Source organism: Temnothorax nylanderi, unplaced genomic scaffold, assembly GCF_030848795.1.
Source record: "Temnothorax nylanderi isolate EJ_2023f unplaced genomic scaffold, tnyl_v1.0 TNYL_tig0788_pilon, whole genome shotgun sequence".
Classification (NCBI taxonomy): Eukaryota; Metazoa; Arthropoda; class Insecta; order Hymenoptera; family Formicidae; genus Temnothorax; species Temnothorax nylanderi.
The window spans coordinates 36214-56216 of record NW_027249850.1 but is presented as its reverse complement, the minus strand read 5'-3'; the positions used below and the strand labels follow the sequence as shown (position 1 = coordinate 56216).

The 20003-nt window shown below is 47.4% G+C and overlaps 1 protein-coding gene and 3 long non-coding RNA genes across 4 annotated transcripts; 3 read left to right on the top strand and 1 right to left on the bottom strand.

The window, feature by feature from the left end:
- Positions 1-2573: 2573 nt before the first annotated feature.
- LOC139785367 (uncharacterized) lies at positions 2574-4051 on the bottom strand. The gene is made up of 2 exons (XR_011721920.1): positions 2913-4051; positions 2574-2810 (listed from the first exon to the last, which is right to left on the bottom strand). It is a non-coding gene; the product is annotated as an uncharacterized lncRNA (long non-coding RNA).
- A 343-nt stretch (positions 4052-4394) lies between these two features.
- LOC139785366 (uncharacterized) lies at positions 4395-5752 on the top strand. The gene is made up of 2 exons (XM_071724533.1): positions 4395-4428; positions 4680-5752. Exons 1-2 carry the CDS (start codon positions 4395-4397, stop codon positions 5336-5338), a joined length of 693 nt encoding a protein of 230 aa, XP_071580634.1. The 3' UTR covers positions 5339-5752.
- An 868-nt stretch (positions 5753-6620) lies between these two features.
- Positions 6621-7043, top strand: LOC139785370 (uncharacterized). The gene is made up of 2 exons (XR_011721922.1): positions 6621-6897; positions 6984-7043. It is a non-coding gene; the product is annotated as an uncharacterized lncRNA (long non-coding RNA).
- A 2975-nt stretch (positions 7044-10018) lies between these two features.
- Positions 10019-18155, top strand: LOC139785369 (uncharacterized). The gene is made up of 2 exons (XR_011721921.1): positions 10019-10304; positions 17858-18155. It is a non-coding gene; the product is annotated as an uncharacterized lncRNA (long non-coding RNA).
- The last annotated feature ends 1848 nt before the right edge of the window (positions 18156-20003 follow it).

Below are 20003 nucleotides of genomic sequence, written 5' to 3'. Positions count from 1 at the left end.
TTTCTTTTGTGATTTTATAGCACTATAGATAATCATGTATCGTTTATTTTTGTAATTACATTTTACCGTTTTTTATATTAAGTGCCTTCGGGGCACCATGTGACACTCAATGCTGGGGCACCATGTGTCACACATTAACCTATTTATGATGAAACGGGGCACTATGGGTCACAACATTAACCTATTTATGATGAAACGGGGCAATACAAAATAGTTATTTAGACTCTTGTTTCAGATCATGGTTCGCACATATCAACATTAACCTATTTATGATGAAACGGGGCAATACAAAATAGTTATTTCAACTCTTGTTTCACAGATTATGGTTCGCACATATAAAAGAAAGTCTATGAAGGGCTTGTACGATGAAGCTGATCTCCGGAAGGCAATTGATTTAGTTGCTAAAGGAAGGAGCATAAGAAGTGCAGCTGATGAATGCAATGTCAACAGAGAAACTCTAAGACGCAAGATTAAGTGTATAAACTCACCTGGTGTAGAATTTGAACTTCAACCGAACTACAGCCATGAAAAAGTTTTTACTGCTCATCAAGAGCATGCAATTGCTGATTATTTAAAAACGTGCTGCAAAATGTTTTATGGATTGACATCAAAAGACTGCCGCAAATTAGCCTATGAAACTGCTGTTATTAATGAAGTTAAATGTCCTGAATCGTGGTTGAAGAACGAAATGGCTGGGGAAGATTGGTTAGCAGGATTTTAAAAAAAAAACAAAGATTTGTCACTTCGGTCTCCAGAGGGATGTAGTCTCGCTCGTGCTACCGCATTCAATCGCCATAATGTACAAGCATTTTTCAGTAACTATGAAATATTATTAAAGAAAGAGCCGCGGCTTGGGGATCCTTCACGAATTTATAATTTAGATGAAACGAAAACCATGACAGTTCAAAATAGTGGGAAGATAATTGCTGAAAAAGGTTGCAAAGCTGTGTGTAAAATCAAAAGTGTGGAAAAAGGAGTTCTTGTTACAACATGTTGCATTGTCCGTGCTGATGGAAGCTATTTACCACCTGTTTTGATATTTCCTCGGGTGAACTACCGCGATCACATGCTGACTGGTGCTCCGCCTAACTCGTTGGGTCTGGCCAATCCATCAGGCTGGATGACCAATAAACTTTTTGTTAAAACAATACAGCATTTCATACAATTTTCATACAGCACAAAAGATAACCCATCACTTTTGATCTATGACAACCATGAGAGTCACATAAGTTTAGAAGTCTATGAGTTAGCAAAAGCAAATGGTGTCCACATTTTAACGCTACCTCCGCATTCATCACACCGGATGCAGCCCCTTGATGTTGGTCTATACGGTCCATTCCAAAAGTTTTACAATTCTGCTATCGATTCATGGATGCTGAGTCACCCGGGGAAAACTGTATCAATTTATGAAGTAGCTAATTTTGTCGGCATAGCCTTGCCACGCGCTATGGCACCAAATAACATCATCAATGCTTTTAAAAAGACAGGAATTTTTCCTTATGACCCACATGCATTCAGCGATGAAGATTTTCTCCCGAGTTTAGTTTCGGAACGGCCCCTTCCATCAAGTGTGACAACAGAGGAAACTGACAACGTAGCGGGTCCATCACAATCTTCTTTACAAGAAGTGAATGCTGTAGCAAACAACTCATCAGGCACGCCATCGAGGATGTCTGTAGCAAACAACTCATCAGGCACGCCATCGAGGATGTCTGTAGCAAGCGACTCATCAGGCACGCCATCGAGGATATTACAAGAAAAAGAAGTAGTAGATGAGGTCCCAAGCCAATTTAAAAGTCCTGCAGATATTAGAGGCTATCCAAAGGGAATACGTCAGTATTCCACTAGAAAACGTAGACAGCAGGGTAGCAGCAAAATTTTGACTGCGTCTCCGGAAAAAAAAAGCTTGATAGAAAAGAAGAAAAAACAAGAGGTAAAGGAAAATAAGACGGAGAATAAGAGGAAGAGAAAACCAAAGAAGTAAAATAGGTATATTTTCACTTTTTGTAACATTTCGTTACTTCTTGAATTAATAAATCTAGTTTTTGTGTGTGACACATAGTGCCCCAGTGACTGACCCATGGTGCCCCGGGTATGGGGCACCATGTGTCATTTCTCAAAATTTGCGTTTTAATTTTTTTCTTAAAAACTAATTAATATTTATCAAATATGCCAAAGAAACTTTAAAATAGACATTGTGCTTTAACTATTAAAAAAAAATGAGACAAAAAACCTTTATTTTCAGGTACTTTTTGGAGTTTGAATTTTTGTGGCTCATGGTGCCCCGGTCTCCGGTACCATGACCGTACAACCTTTACTAGATCACACGATTAGTCGTATTTTACTTACTCAGTTGGATGTAATTAAATGTTTAACCGATCAACAACGTGAAAATTTATCTTTAATTTGTAAATGGGGTTGCGATGGCAGTTCTGGGCACAGTAGATATAAACAAAAATTCATTGATGATGAAAGAAATACAGATGAAAGTATTTTATTCACTTCTATTGTGCCACTGCAATTCATACATAGGGGAGACCGGGGCTAAACCGCCAGTTTTTTTTCGGAGCCGATTTTTAACAACAAAATAAATAATTGAAGTTAAATGTGGTATACCACTGTAAAGAGTGAACCTTTAGCTACAAAATTTATTAAGGAAATTTTTATCTACGTCGCTTTGTTTAACCGGTATAGAGCAAAAACGACAACGGTGCAAAAATTGAAATCTCAAAAATGCCGGGGTTGAACCGCCACCCCCCCGGGGTTTATCCGCCACACTGCATTTTCAATACATATACGTACATGTAATCCTGAAAAATGATAGGATACATTTTAATAATTGTTTTTTAAGAGAAAAATATAAAAATTTATTAAAAATTTTTATGCAAAACATTAAAAAATAATTGTTTTACCTATTCCATAAAACAATTTAGGCACGTGAATACAGAGGTTAACCAAATCGTAAACTCCCCAACGGCACGTCACATTGTCAACGCGGGCAACCACGGGGAATACGCGTGACGGCGTTCCGGTGCCATAGGATCAGCGCGGACCCTCGAGCAACCTAACCAAGCCGCGTTTCTCGCGGGGGAGCGATAAATAGCGACAGGGGGGTTAGAAAAGCTCGCGGTGGAGCGCGACCATTTTACCGACTCGACGGCGTCCTCGCGCCGATTCCTCGACGCGCCGACGACGACGACGACGACGGCCATGACCACCACGACGACGACGGCCACGACCACCACGACGACGACGGCCACGACCACCACGACGACAACGGCCACGACCACCACGACGACGACGACGACGACGACGACGATGACCACCACCGACACCACCACCACTACAACGGCGGCGACAATGACGCCGAGACGATGCGGCGAACGCTGGACGATGCGGTCGCACGCGCGACTGTCACTGACACAACGACCAACAACGACGATTTACCGCGGCCGGGAGTCGGGACGATCTACAGCGCGCGCGGCATGTCAACTCTCGCGCGGAAATCGCGGGATCTCAGAGCCGTGCCGTGCCTCGCCGTACCTCGCGACGTGCCGTGAGCGTAAGCGATCTCGAAAACAACGGTCCGCCATCTTTTCGGTCGGCCAAAACACCCAAAAACACCCGTTTTGCGACGATACGTGCGTACCATTTCCCTCCTACACAAACTGACGCACGTGCAAGGGAAGACAGAATCACGCTCGAGGGAAACCTAACCTGAAATCGCCGTGAGCTGAAGTCGTGCGCCCGGCGCGCCACAGTGACGAGACTGGCGGACCAACCCCGGGTGCTTACTGGCGGATAAGCCCCAAACATAAGTTTCAGGTTTGAACGCCCACGAAATATTAGACATCAACGATAATGAAAAAACTACACTGGATTCGTGTTCAGCATGCATTACTCTTTATAATCACGTACCGCGAGATTTGGAGAGCAAATATTATTGCAGATATTACAATATTTCCACGCGCAGAAAATTTCACTTTTACCTTCCGAAAACACGTTTGCCCTCGTAAAAATCATAACACGGCAGGTAACCTGCCGAAACTCCGTTGGTCACATGGGTACCATAAGCAGCGTTTACAATGTTAATAGCGAGTTCGCACAATATACAGGTTCCGAGATATTTGATTTGGCGGTTCAACCCCGCTGGCGGTTTAGCCCCGGTCTCCCCTACAGATAAAGTGACGAATGAAACAACTGTTATTTGGAAAAATCCAAGACCTTCTTCTCCAAGATTCTGCAGACCAATCAGAATTCGATTTTTACATGAGACTACAGAAATTACAATACAAGAGACAGATTATATAAAAAAACAAATAGATGAACTTGTTCCTTTTGAAACATATCAAGATGGAAAAAAGATATCTGTAACATATCAACTTGCCTTGACAATGATTGATGGCAAAGTATGCAATGCATTGACAAGTAATTCTTCTACGCAACGTTGTTGTTATCTATGTCAAGCAACATCCAAAGATTTTAATAAAATAGATTTAATTTTAAGTAAGCCAGTTAATGAAAAAAGTTTTGAATTCGGTTTATCATCACTACATGCTTGGATTCGTTGCTTTGAATGCTGTTTACATCTATCGTATAAATTAGAAATAAAAAAATGGCAGGCTCGCCAAAATCATGAAAAAAAACGGTTGAGACAAGAAAAGAAAACATTCAAAAAGGTTTTAAGAAAGAATTAGGATTAATAGTTGATAAGCCAAAGCCTGGATATGGAAGTACAAATGATGGCAACACTGCTCGACGATTTTTCGAAAATTCACGTATTTCTGCAGCTATAACAGGAGTAGAAGAAAACATTATTCATCGCTTTTACATTATATTACAAGTTATTTCATCGGGTCATGTTATTAACCAAGAAGGATTTAAACAATATACATTGGAAACAGCTCGTCAATTTGTACAATTATATTCTTGGTATTATATGCCTACCTCAGTACACAAACTTCTTATTCATGGTACTGAAATAATAGCTTCTTCATTGTTACCTATTGGTCAAATGTCGGAAGATGCCCAAGAGTCTTGTCACAAATACTTCAAAATATTTCGTGAAGATTTTTCGCGCAAATATTCAAGGACAAAGACTATGGACGATATTTTTTCAAGATTTCTAGTATCATCAGATCCATATCTATCGAGTTGTCGGCAACTACCTTTGAAACAGCTTAGATCACTGTCGTCAGATGCAATAACATTATTATTACCTCCAACTGTAAGACATGGAAAAATTGCGGATAAAGAAGAAATTGTTTCAACTTCAGAAGATTCGACGGATGCTACAAATGAAGATTTTTCATCTGATGATGATAATTTTTTATTTTAATTTATCTGTTATTTTTATATATTTACTATTTTATATATTTAGTGGTATTGTACGCTCGCTTCGCGCGCGCTATTAATAAATTTAATTTTTTTAATCTTTTTCAATAGCTTTACTTGTCTACTGTCTTTTTCTTTCTTTCAAGGGGAGTTTCTTTAAAATAAATATAGGCAGGGATATTAGTATAACAAATTTTATCAAAAACTAATAATTATTCTTCACATTGAAAGCTTTTTTACTTCTAATATGGCCATATTGCAGCCGCCATTTTGAGTTTTGTAATTTTGACCCCGGATTCGTAATCAGCGACCCCAAAAACCCCCGAATAACAAATTTCAGATCGATTTATAAAGATTTTGGGTTTTGGCCAGCTTTTTGGGATTCTGCCCTACTGTGCGACGGCTGCAATCATGTCGACTCCCGCGATGCGAAAACAGGGGCCCACCGTAACGGAGGATCGAGTGCTGTCGCAGCCGCTCATCGCACCAAGGAGGCGGTCGGAGAAGAAGCCGGTGGCCCAAATGCTGGAGGTAACGACCGGCAAATCCGGGCCCATCGACCTGCGCCAACAGCGCATGATATATGCGGCCATCCAGGATGCCTCGAGGGTGTCGAACGACATGTTGGATAAAAACATTTGAGCGATAAATAGTGTTAAGTCTGTTACGATGCGTGCGTGTATATAAAAACAATTGCGAAGGAATAAGCGCGTGTACCGAGTTTGCGACTTTAAATTTTGCGGGTGTGTTTTTTTTTCCCTCTCCATCCCAAGACGGACACGGCGAAAAGGCAAAGAGTCAAAATGACCGACACTTCGTGGGGATGGAAAAAGGTATACGGTGCAGTCCAATAAAAAGACATTTATTTTCAGTTTAATATGATTTCTTACCTCATTCAAAGATTAACGGGGAAAATAATCCCGACGCTGTGCTAGTAATAAATTTAATTTTGTTTAGTTCAACTTAAAAACGTTTGATTACGAAAAGGTTTAAATTCTATTTGATTTAACGGGAAATTTTCCGTGGAAGTTTCAAAGTTTAGTTTACTTACGCAAAGGTTAGTCATTGGATAGAGAAAAGCGAATTTGATTTCATAGTGTGCCAGAGTGTACCGAACACCAGCTGAGGCGCAAGCGAACGGAAGGTTCGAACCGCATTCACGTGAGGCGAACCCAATCCCATCCGAAATAAAGTTAACGTGCAACATGGTCAGTGATTTAGGCGAACCACCGGTACGGTCGGTGAATTATCGATGCGAAGGTATGATGCTAATGATTATCGATGATTCCAGTGTCACCGACACGGTCGCCACTCAATTTTATCTATAGAAACTGAGAAAGAATTCTACGCTCGCGCTACGGATTCACCCGATTTCCTCCCCTTAGCTGATTCCCCTCGCTTTTCGTTTCAGATTTACCAGGATGTCGCCGGATCTTCATCCACCGTCGCTGGACTTTGCTTCTTGGACCCTTCCGGACCTCTGCTGCCTCAACGTTGTGTCTCCCCGGACGGACGTAGGCTCTTCCACGAATGGTTATCGGGATCAGGTAGTATATTAGGAAGGTAAGGATACCGCACACGATTGTATATTAATTAACTTGTAGATCAATTAATCTGGTAAAATGTAATATATTTTCCTTTTGTTTCAGGTTTACAAGCTGCTCGCTTATGTAAAGCTATGACTAGTATTAACGCGACTACCGCGGGATATTCGCCTCCGAATACAATCTACCGTCGAGTTCCCCTTTACGTTACGAGGATGAGTTCCCCTTGCGTTCGGATAACGAATTCCTCCATCGATGGATCATCCATCCTTATATAGGATCGCCGCGGTGCTCCCGCTTTATCCAGGGAACGCCCCTAGCGACAATGGTCTTCGCGCACGCAGGCGTCGAACGCTTCCCGCATTCCGTGGTTTACAATATCTTCCAGCCGACGTATGTTCTCGTAAATAAAGTCGTAAATCATTCGTCGATGTGTATATAATTGACGTACCACATTCCTTCTCGTACCTTCGACGGTTGCTACGCGATATTCTATTTCCTTCGATTGAATATTCCCGAATTTTCCATCCGTGGATCACGATTTCACCCTTCTAGCGCCGATATTTTTATTAGCTACGCGTGGTCAGTCATGCACCTTCCTCCGCCTGACCCTTGGTTTTATACTGCGTTTTTACCTTAAGTCTAATGTGGAGACTCGCGTCCACGCGCTTGCCGGTGCGCTCGCTACACTCGCTTGCCATATCGGTTGGCCGCTATACCCCTTCGTGGGTGGTTGTTCGTTTGGCGCCTCCACCCATCGGAGCGGGGTTTTGTCCATCAGGTCCCTCGATTGACCTCTCCTTACGTCGTATCCCATGGGTTTCCCGGCTCCGGGTCCCGTGGTTTGGCTGATTCTATAGCCATGCCCGATGGCCATTGTCTATTAATAACTATCCGTAAATCTCGTTTTATCGCGATTGATTCCCACGTTTTAGAGAGAGAGGGACGTGATGGTCATGTTGGTTTTAGCTTCCGGCCCTCGTGGCTCCCGGAACCATAGCCATCCTTACCGTGGCTCCTATTTCGCTACGCTACGCGTCGCGACGATTGCTCCGGTTTTTGCTTTGCGTATATCGCGGTCGGTGCTTACCGTCTCGGTGGTAATTTACTCTTTCGGCGCCAATTCTGTTTCGGGATCTACGCTCGTCGCGGTTACCATATCCGGTAACGCCGTACTCTATCTACCATGAGTGGTAAGCCAAGCTATGTGCCATTCTCGCGTCGGTCATTTAACCTTTAACTGCGGACCGTTATTTGCCCACTTGGTAACTAAACTTTGTAATTTAATAATATTCGACTTTATTTATCCGGGTTAGCAAAATAAATGATTCATTTTCATCCATAAAAAACAAAACAAACCAGAACCAAAACTTAAAGTCACAAAACGTTAACTGAACTTCACCTGTATCGGTATTGTAGAAAACTAGTTTCCCGGCGCAATAATATTCCGGATGGGACAAACTTATGGAACCCTTAATCCTAACGCATTTCTATCCTAGTAAACATATGTACATTTGGGCCTCCGCTGAGACCTTACTCCGGTCGTTTCGTCAACCGGTATATCTCTTCTTTCCTCCCCTTTATCGCAATAGGGTCGTCCAGTACCCTTACATCCCGGATTTCCGGCTTCTTCTTCTTCGCGGCTGGGCTCGTGAGTCGCGAGTCGGCTGACGGCTTCATTCTCCCCGTCAGCGGAGTTTCGCGCTTCTGCGTCGACTCGCCGCTTCCTGTCACTTTGATGCCGATTGGCGACTCGCCTCACGGTAATGCCGTCGGTCGCGCCTCACCGCCAGGCCTTCCTGGTGCTCTATGGAAAACACTGCGCTAATGCGACTGTACGCGTTTTGTGCTGCCTCTCTTCCTGGGGTTCTCTTCGTCGATGTAGACAAGCTTACTTCGTGCCGCGTGGTTGTCCATGCCACCTCCGTGTTGTCGTCATCGCTGTCGGACTCGATTCGCCGACGTGCTCTTAACTGGGTTTGGCGTGTCCGGTAGCTTGTTTCCGGCGTCCTCGGCTGCTGCTTTCCCCGCGTTATTTTGCTTGGTAGTTCTGCGACGCCGAGTTCCTTACGCGCTCCTTCGCTTTTTGATGCGTCGCTTTCGTCTTTTGCGTCTTCCGGATCGGTGTGGTTTGGCTCGCTTAGGTCCGGTTTTCCTTGTGTTTGGCCGTCGTTTTCGTCGTGGCTGTCTTCGCCGCGTCCGCTTTCGTCGTCCTGCTGAGCCGTGCTATCACCGCTCTCACTTTGCTTGTCGTCCCCTTCGGGTTCGTCCGCCTGTTCCTTGTCCTTATCTTCGCGGTTGTGGTCTTGCTCGTTGTCTTTATCGGCAACGTCGTCACCGCCCCTTTCATTAGCGGCGATTACCACCGTATGGACGTCTATGTTGCGCCCTTGAGCGTCCACCATGATCTTAAAGGGTGTGTTGTCGTCTGGGTCGGTGTATCTAAATGATACCGCTACTGTGGCCTGGGCAATAATCGTTCCCGTGCTCGGGTCGCGTATCTCCAGGTGCTGGCACTTCCCCACGTGATGCCCCCTCATCTTTTCAAGATGCATCATTTTATTGACCATGAGCTGGGCCCTGGTGACCTCCTCCGGTGTGGGTGGCGTTTCTGCTACCGTGCCTGCTCGTACCTCCGCCGTCTGTAAGACCCGCTCGATTTTACGGCGGTCTTCGGCTTCCGCGATGCGCTGGTCCAGCAGCTGTAATACGGCCTCCTGCCGTTCACCAAATGTCACATTTCGCGGCTCCATCACTATTCGATCACTCGGTTTCGCGTACGACGTGTGCGTAACTTTCGTCGTGCTCCGAATGACTGTCTGAATTTGATCGTGGCTCGCCGCTGTCTTCGCCTTCGATCCCACCTTGCTCCACTTATTTTCCGCGTGGTGTGCGCGTGTTATTGCGGGCCTTTGTTCGATGGGCTGTTTACGGGCCCTACCGCATTCCTTTGCGTCTACCGTGTGTCCGTTGCGTTTCGCGCTCTTTATTAGCGTAAACCGGGTGTCATGTCTGGTCTTATTTTTAGCAAATTTGCCGCGGTGATCTCTTACTTTCCTAGCCGCACGCGTTTTTGCCTGCCCTTTCGACGTTTTATGTTTACGGAATGTGCGTAACTTTTTTACTTTTCGCGCACTCACGTCCATACTCCCCGTCGTTCTGGAAATCTCGTTCGCGCACCTTTTGTTTGTCTTGGTGGTACTTGCGCGTACGGTAGCCACCTCATATTCAATGGACACTTTAGTGATTTCATTGTCTTTTTTCTGTTGCAGGTCGTCGTGGGTTCGTCGCTGCGCCTCGTTCTGGATGTCCCCGTTGTCGATCTGGTCCTCTTCCTCTTGCCGCACCATTCCGTTGTTTGGCATTTGTTCGTCGTGGGATTCCTCTTCGCCATTTTCATCGTCGATGGACATTTCACTAACCGGGGTAAGTACGCCGTTTCTCCTGGTCGTTTTAATGAGGATTTTACCACCCTCCGTCAGGCTACTATGCGCCGTGATGCTCTGGTAAAAAATCTTCGTAATTGACCGTTGAAGCGTCGCTGTCCTCCGGATCGACCCACATCATGTTCAGTGTTATGACACTTGGCTCGTCCGAATCTTGAATCTCGATTGCTGTGTCCTCATTGGGTGTTCCACCCGTCACGTTGTATTCGTCGCTTTCGCTGTCACGTGGTGGTGGTAGCAGCCGCGCTGCCACTGCGTTCCAAGGTTCGCCTGGCTCGCTTCCAATCCCTTCGACGTCGTTGTCCTCGTCAATGTCCGCTGGCGGGGGTAGCAGTCGTTCTGCCACCACTCTCCAAGGTTCCTCGGGCTCTCGGTCCTCCGGATTTGGCGTTTGTGTTACCTCCTCCGGTGTGACTCGTGGTTCTGCATTCGAGTGACTGGCCGACAGAATTTCTATCGTTTCGTTTCCTGCTCGTTCCCGCACCCTCGCTTGCTCGATTCGTCGGGCTATCTCCTCGATCGAGTCGCCATCCGCTTCGGATGGCACGTCCCTTTCGTCCTCTGACTGGTTCGCTCGCACATGGTCACGCCCATTCGGGTCGTGGCTCTCCCTACTCTCGATACTGCTTTCGCCCGTATCGCTGATTGCACTGGTTCGGGTGTCGTCGTGACCATCCGAGTCGTCGCCGCTTTCCTCGGTGGAGTACTCTTCGTCCCTGGATCGCGGTTCCGTGATTCGGCCACTGGACGAAGGGATTTCCATGGTTTCGTTCGCGGCGCGTTCTTGTGATCGCGTTGCCTCGGTTTCGCGGGTACTTTCGTTTTCCGCGTCATTCTCGGTATCCGACGGCATAAACGTCTCGTCATCATCGCGCTCCGATCGTCGACTGTCATTCTCATCGGATTCGTCACACTCCTCGTCGGAGCTATCCCATCCGTCCTCGTCTTCGATGCTTCTCGTTCGCCTTTCTTCGGGATCCGCTCGGGTATCTTCGCGATCCTCTTCCGTGACGTACCCATCTGCAGGTTCCACGCGCTGGTCGTTTTCGTCATCGTCATACTCGGTATTGGTGTCGTCCTCGGACTCCCCGTCATTTCCGTCTCGTTCAGGTCCGTCGCGCCGTTCGTCGTCGCCCTGAACGCCTTCCTCGGGGTCCTGTAGTTCCGCCGCTCGGTGTGGTTTAAGTTGTCGGGCGTTAAATACTCCAATGGTCTGTCCATCTAGGTCCTCCACCAATATGCATTTGGATGAACGACCCGTTGGAGTCTGTATGGCCCCTCGTATACCAGATGAATTTTTCTGGCCAATCGTTGTCCTGCGTCGGACCTTCGGTGAAGCCTCACCCAAATCCGCTGACCAACGTAATATGTTGCCGTCCCGTGTTTGTCTGCTTGGACCTTCCGCTTCCGTGCCGCCTCGGCCAATCGTTGTTTCGCTCGTTCGACCTTTTCGGCCCACGGTTGTCGTTCCTCCGGATCTTCTCGGGGAATCAGCACGGGGTGAATTGCGCTAAGGTGCCCGTTCTCACCGGCATTTAATTCTATAGGGGTAAATCCGTGCGACGCGTGTCTCGTATGGTTAATTACTTCCTCCGCACGGTCAAGTATTTTGTACCAGGCATGTTGTCGTTGACTCGAATATGTCCGAATTATCCTACCTAACTCGCGCATAACGCGTTCTACGGGGTTGGATTGTGGATTATATATTGTCGTTCGCCTAACTTGAAACCCCTTTTCGGCGGCAAATTCTCGCCATTTTTCAGTTCGGAATTGCGTTCCGTTATCCGTTAAAATGGTTTGCGGTATTCCTACATCCGCGAAGAATCGATTTTCCAAACTTTGTATTATAGTTTCGAGGCGTTGGTCCTTCATTGGGGCCAATTTTGTGTATTTGGAAAATTGATCCATAACTACCCAAATGTATTTATAGCCGTGATAGGTCGCGGGCAATGGTCCGAATATGTCGAGAGACAGAGTTTCGCCCGGTGCCTCAGGTAATTCATAGTACTGGGTTCCTACCATGGGACGTGTGTAGTATTTCGTAGCCTGACATGTTTCGCACGAAGCTACCACGTCTCGCGTGACACGCGCAAAGTTCGCCCCGTCGAAATAGCGTTTCAGGAAGTCAAATGTTTTGTCCGTACCGAAATGTATTAAAAGCTGATGTATTTCGCGCGTTATTTTCCACGTTATTGCACGTGGCAATGCGATTTTTTCGCCGTCATCTCGTTTGATTCTTATCAAACCGTCGCGTTCGTACACCATTTCCGGATGGTTTTGCCTAGCTTCCTGCAACGTCACTTCGTCGCCCTGCGCCTTTTGGATTACCTCTATCCATGCATGGGTATTTTTTCCCTGGTCTACGTCGCGTATCATGGCTATCCGTTTGACGATTTCGCTCGTCGGATCGGCGTTTACGGCCTTCCGCGAAAGTGCGTCGGCGATTTCATTTTCTCGCCCGGGCAAATGGACTATCTCGAGGTCAAATTCCTGTAGGAACGCAAACCATCGTGCGATTCTACCGTTATTCTGTACGCATGTGCTAAGGAATTTTAAAGCTTGGTGATCGGTATGCACGCGTACGTGTCTGCCGAGCAACAACGTGTGCCACTTGCGCAACGCCCATACGAGCGCTAGGCATTCCAACTCGGTCACGGTATAGTTAATTTCCGCGCCCTTCAGACTTCTGCTCGCGTAGCCTATGGTTTGTCGCGCTTCCGCGTCCGCGTCACCGCTGTATTGGTACAGCCTCGCACCTAGACCCGTTCGCGCCGCGTCTACGTATATGCCGTATCGCGCGTCTGGTCTGAATAAATACAGCTCCGGCGCTTCGCGAAACGCTTGTTTAATTTCCTTAAATGTGTTTTGTCGCTCCGGTGTCCATTCAAACTTTTGCCCTTTTTCAGCAACTCTTCTAATGGTTTGGTCAGTCGGGCTAAATTCTTGATGAACCGGCGGTCCCAATTGACCAATCCAAGGAACGATTGTACGTTCTTCTTGTTTCGTGGCCTTTCGAAGTTTTCGATCGCTATCCTTGTTTTCTTCGTTTATTTCGGCCTTAATCTCGTTGAACGTATGTCCTAGGAATTTAATTTCCTGGCGTAGGAACTCGCACTTGTCGCGGTTCAAACGAAATCCAGCTTCTTCTAATTTTCTTAACACCCACTCAAGATGGATTAAATGCTCCTCCAACGAGTCAGATGCTATCAGTACGTCATCGAGGTATACCAACAAGAATTCTTGGTCCCCCAATGTTTCGTGCATGGCTCTGGTAAATGACGCTCCTGAGGTCTTCAGACCAAATGGCATACGTTGGAATACGTATGTTTGGCCGTCAAACAGGAATCCAGCGTATTTCATAGAGTCTGTCGTTAGTGGGATTTGCCAGAAAGCGTGGCTTACGTCCAAGGTCGAAAACCACTTCTTCTTGCCTATACGTCTAAATATCTCCTCTATTGTCGGCGGTTGAGCATGGTCGTTGGCCATTTGTTTATTTATTTCGCGCGCATCTAGGCACAAACGAATGTCACCGTTCTTCTTGATTACCACTACCAGTGGATTTACGTATTGGGTCGCTTGTTTCCGTACGATTCCCTTGTGCTCGAGATCTCTGATGTATTTTCTTACGCGATTCATGTGAATCTCCGGTATGGGATATGTTTTCCTTTTATATGGTCGAGTCACGTTCATTTCGATCTTATGCTCGTAGTGTTTGACTCGGTTAATCTCACCGTTAAATAACTCGGCGTGGTTGTCCAAAACTTCTTGTAATTGCGTCATGGCGTCTTCGCGTTTCATCGCGTTCACTCGTACGACCGGATTGATCGATTTTCGAAACCGTACATCGATTTCGTCGTCGCATGCTAATTTCATGCGGTATTTTACGAGGAAATCGATCCCCAATACGACCTCGTACGCTAAATTTTCCACGATAAAAAACTCGTGCGCATACCTTTCGTCCTTATATTGGAATTCGAGTCGCACTTTGGTGGAAATTGTGGATCCCTTTTCGGAAAACGCGCCTCTCAGGATGAACTTCTTTATCGGCAGTAACTCCATTTTATGGTCCGTCTCGCGCAATTGCTCGTAGAATGCTCGTGTCATTGCCGTGACCTGTGCTCCTGTGTCGATGAGAGCTTTCGTTGGCTACTACCAAATTTCATTTCTATCATCGGCACGTCCGCTTGATCGACTTTCCTTTTCTGCTCTTTTGCCATGTCCTCGTCAAGCTCCCGGACAATTTCGCGCGTTCGGATTATGTTCACCGGGTGGTCGTTAGTTTCGTCGTTCGGTGATTCCTTGTCGCTGTGTGTTTCGTGCGTGTTTCGTTCGCTGCGTGTTATTGCGTAACACGTCTTCTCGTCCGCGCTATACTGTTCGTCCTCGCTTGAACCGACATCTTCACTTCTTTCGTCGTCTTCGCGTTTCACGGGGTTATCCTCGTGACTGACAGCCGTTATCGCTGCCAGCTTCCTACCCGAATTTCTCGGATAAGTCGTCGATTTCTCCGTCCCGCGCGCACGTCTGGCATCTGCCTCGCGCTCACGCGTGTATCTTGTTACTTTTGGTTTGGCGTCGTCATCGCCACTGTTCGGTAGCTCGACGATGTCGACCGCGCCCCTTCGCGTTGCCTCCGGCGAGTCCGTTTTCCGCCAGCCTGTCGATTTTTTATACGACGATTGCCCTTGGCTCGCCGTGTCGCGTCTGGCTGAATTGTCACAGCGGGCATCGTTCCGTCGGTCATTAGCGTTCCCGCGATTGGTCGTTGTTTTTCCTCGCTCGGCTACCTTCGGGTTGTCCCTACGACCATATGACGGTTTGTCGTGGCCGCCTGGATTACTTGCGCGTTGTGCTTGCGCGCGCAATCTTCGCGTTTCCTTTTCATTTTCGATCGTGTCTAGCATTTCTATCATTTCGCTGACCGATCTGACTACCGATGGTCTCAATTCCCGAGCCACGTCTAGGTCGAAATGCTCGCGCACCGTTTGGACGATCTCTTCGTCCGTCATGGGTGGCAATAAGGTCTTCGCTTGGCGTGCCACGCCCAACGCGTATTCCGCCATTGACATGTTTTCCTCGCTCGCTCGGTATTTGCCAAAGTAGACACGCTGCCTGAATCGCATTTGGGCCTGCGTTCCCCAATACGTCTGGGTAAACAGGCGTTTTATTTCATTTATGTCCTCGGCTAGCTGCAACTCATACCATTGGCTCGCAGCTCCTCGCATGCAACGCCCAAAGTAATGTATCTGCTCTTCCTCCGGGACATTTTCGTAGATGGCCAATTTTTCAAACTTCTGTAGGAATCTTATGGGATTCTGTTTATCATTCTTGCCACTATATTTGAGCTCGTCAAATGGGTTCTTGATCCATCCCCCTCGTGGGAGTCTCACTTGGAGCGGTACCAAGTCTAATGGGGTATTTCTTCGCGCCGGTTCCTCGTCGAAGACACGGGAGTCTCTTTTATTCTCGGCCTGTTCGCCCGATAGACCACGTACGCTCCGATTGTGTTCAAGGAATCCGCGATTTTCTCCCATAGCTGTTTTCATCTGCTCCAGTTGCTCCGTCATACTCCTCATCATCTCCGCCAACTCGGCGTTCTGGCGTGCCAAAGCCGCGTTCTCATTTTCAAGGTTTCGCGCTTGCTCGGTGCTCAGATTCAACGCTCGGTTGGTGTTTCCGTCGCGGATTTGCAGCTGACTCTGTTCGTCCGCCATCGTCGTTGTCTCGCTCCGACGGGCTTGATTGATACGATTTTGTTTTGCTCGCGTTCTCGCGTTTGCCTCTGCTATTTCTATAGCCTCCCTCGGTGGCGGTGGTCCGTGCGATCTTGTGTGAGTTCCCTGCGGCGAATGCTGGAGATTTGGCATCCCCGATATGGACTTTGACCGCACTTTCCCGCCCCTTTTGGGTTTCTTCGGACCAATTTTGATTATTGGTTACGACGCTGTTCCCGTCACACCCGGTATATCTGTGGTATCGCGTAACGCCCGTGCGTTTTTTGATTACGCGTTTTGTCAATCGTGCGCTTATTTTCCACTTCACGTTACGACTGCGCGTATCCTATTGCGTACGTGGTTACGACGTTTCGTTAACTTCGATTACCGTGGTATGCGGTTTACGCGTATTGAGTTGGGTATAGCTTAAACTTTTTCCCCGGCTTCCTGTTTTGTTCTCAATTCGTTGCTATTCGTAAGCGAATTTGAATTTGTACCACTTTTTGTGTGGTTTGCGATGACCATACGGTCTTATGGGTTGCCCGCACTATGTTACGGACGTGTCCCCTCTTCCGCTTCCCACGCTTCTCGCTTAAGTACTCGATTTCCGGGTAGCACGCAACACCCGTACGTTCCTATGACCGCGTTGGTTTCGACCGTGCCCTTGGGCTTTTGCTTGCGATACGGTCACGCGTGTCTCTCAACGCACGTTTTTACGACGTTCTCGCGCATTCCACCGTCCATCTCACTGTTAGCTTTAGCGTATGAACCGTTTGCAAAATTTCTCCCGTTTGTTATGTCGGAATACTACTCGTTTTTCGCGACACGGGTATTCGGCTTCGCGAAGCCTTATTCGTATGCCACTCGATATGTGGACTTCTGTGACCCCTTTCTCGTTACGCGCGCTCCTACGCCGCAACCAGGTCTAATTATTTCGGAGTTTTTTCTCCTTTCCTTTTATCGCCGCTTCGCGCTTCGTGCCGATCTACGCTGAACACCCGTACCCACGACCACGCGATAGTTCTACGGCCGTTCAAACTCGTGGTTCCACGACCTCGCGTATTGCGTGGCGCACGTTGTTGCGATATTCACAATCACGTATGCTATCGTTTATGCACTACTTCGCGCTACGACTCACCAATTTTTTCAAGCATCTTTTTAGAATTGGCGTACCGTTTTCGCAATCCGACCTATAAATGACGTTCTCGGCTTAAGGGCAGGTGGACAACGTCGCACGTTCTCCACGCGAATTGTTATACCACGAATCTCCCGTAAGATTTTCGCGACTTCGCGTCTTTTCTCGCACGTTGTTTCACGTTCCCACCGAACTACCTTAGTTTTATCGCCCGTCCTACACTCGGTCTAGCTAAACGGATTCCGCTCCACAGGTTGTTGCACGAAATTTTCACAATGTTTCGTTGCACGCTGCTATTCCCTACTAGATTATCCACGCTTCGATTCGCGAACTCGGTTAGACCTAAACGAGTCCTGTCACGGTCGCCATTTCGTTGCGGGTAGTGTCGCCATTCCGTGTACCAAGAGAGCAATCGGTGCGTATTTCGGACGCCTCTTCACCGAGATCACAGGGTCTCGCCCGGCTTCCCAAATTCGCTCCTTTCCGCGTGAATAATCGTTCGCAATGGCCTCTTTTACTGTAACCGTACGGAGGTGTGATGCTAATGATTATCGATGATTCCAGTGTCACCGACACGGTCGCCACTCAATTTTATCTATAGAAACTGAGAAAGAATTCTACGCTCGCGCTACGGATTCACCCGATTTCCTCCCCTTAGCTGATTCCCCTCGCTTTTCGTTTCAGATTTACCAGGATGTCGCCGGATCTTCATCCACCGTCGCTGGACTTTGCTTCTTGGACCCTTCCGGACCTCTGCTGCCTCAACGTTGTGTCTCCCCGGACGGACGTAGGCTCTTCCACGAATGGTTATCGGGATCAGGTAGTATATTAGGAAGGTAAGGATACCGCACACGATTGTATATTAATTAACTTGTAGATCAATTAATCTGGTAAAATGTAATATATTTTCCTTTTGTTTCAGGTTTACAAGCTGCTCGCTTATGTAAAGCTATGACTAGTATTAACGCGACTACCGCGGGATATTCGCCTCCGAATACAATCTACCGTCGAGTTCCCCTTTACGTTACGAGGATGAGTTCCCCTTGCGTTCGGATAACGAATTCCTCCATCGATGGATCATCCATCCTTATATAGGATCGCCGCGGTGCTCCCGCTTTATCCAGGGAACGCCCCTAGCGACCAATGGTCTTCGCGCACGCAGGCGTCGAACGCTTCCGCATTCCGTGGTTTACAATATCTTCCAGCCGACGTATGTTCTCGTAAATAAAGTCGTAAATCATTCGTCGATGTGTATATAATTGACGTACCACATTCCTTCTCGTACCTTCGACGGTTGCTACGCGATATTCTATTTCCTTCGATTGAATATTCCCGAATTTTCCATCCGTGGATCACGATTTCACCCTTCTAGCGCCGATATTTTTATTAGCTACGCGTGGTCAGTCATGCACCTTCCTCCGCCTGACCCTTGGTTTTATACTGCGTTTTTACCTTAAGTCTAATGTGGAGACTCGCGTCCACGCGCTTGCCGGTGGCTCGCTACACTCGCTTGCCATATCGGTTGGCCGCTATACCCCTTCGTGGGTGGTTGTTCGTTTGGCGCCTCCACCCATCGGAGCGGGGTTTTGTCCATCAGGTCCCTCGATTGACCTCTCCTTACGTCGTATCCCATGGGTTTCCCGGCTCCGGGTCCCGTGGTTTGGCTGATTCTATAGCCATGCCCGATGGCCATTGTCTATTAATAACTATCCGTAAATCTCGTTTTATCGCGATTGATTCCCACGTTTTAGAGAGAGAGGGACGTGATGGTCATGTTGGTTTTAGCTTCCGGCCCTCGTGGCTCCCGGAACCATAGCCATCCTTACCGTGGCTCCTATTTCGCTACGCTACGCGTCGCGACGATTGCTCCGGTTTTTGCTTTGCGTATATCGCGGTCGGTGCTTACCGTCTCGGTGGTAATTTACTCTTTCGGCGCCAATTCTGTTTCGGGATCTACGCTCGTCGCGGTTACCATATCCGGTAACGCCGTACTCTATCTACCATGAGTGGTAAGCCAAGCTATGTGCCATTCTCGCGTCGGTCATTTAACCTTTAACTGCGGACCGTTATTTGCCCACTTGGTAACTAAACTTTGTAATTTAATAATATTCGACTTTATTTATCCGGGTTAGCAAAATAAATGATTCAATTTTCATCCATAAAAAACAAAACAAACCAGAACCAAAACTTAAAGTCACAAAACGTTAACTGAACTTCACCTGTATCGGTATTGTAGAAAACTAGTTTCCCGGCGCAATAATATTCCGGATGGGACAAACTTATGGAACCCTTAATCCTAACGCATTTCTATCCTAGTAAACATATGTACATTTGGGCCTCCGCTGAGACCTTACTCCGGTCGTTTCGTCAACCGGTATATCTCTTCTTTCCTCCCCTTTATCGCAATAGGGTCGTCCAGTACCCTTACATCCCGGATTTCCGGCTTCTTCTTCTTCGCGGCTGGGCTCGTGAGTCGCGAGTCGGCTGACGTTAACGTGCTTCATGGTCAGTGATTTAGGCGAACCACCGGTACGGTCGGTGAATTATCGATGCGAAGGTATTGCAGGCGGCACAACTAAGGCAATACCGCCATCAATCGATATGTCGGGGGCGCAAAACCCGAAATGGGGGTACCACGGGCGTGGGAGGCGAATTGGACCAACCACCGACTCGGTCGGCGGATTGTCGACGTTCAAGTGTTCCGGGCACCGCGAGTAAAACAATGCCACCAACGGTCGGCAGGTCGGAGGCGTAGAACCCGAGATACAGGTACCATGGTACATGGTAAGCGAATCAGGCGAACCAATTACCCGATCGGCATATTGCCGAT

Excerpts from the sequence above, each read along its gene's own strand:
- LOC139785366 (XM_071724533.1), top strand. The coding sequence starts at position 4,395 with ATGATTGATGGCAAAGTATGCAATGCATTGACAA. Across the intron at positions 4,429-4,679 it reads AGTATGCAATGCATTGACAA|GTTTTAAGAAAGAATTAGGA; the intron begins GTAATTCTTCTA and ends ACATTCAAAAAG.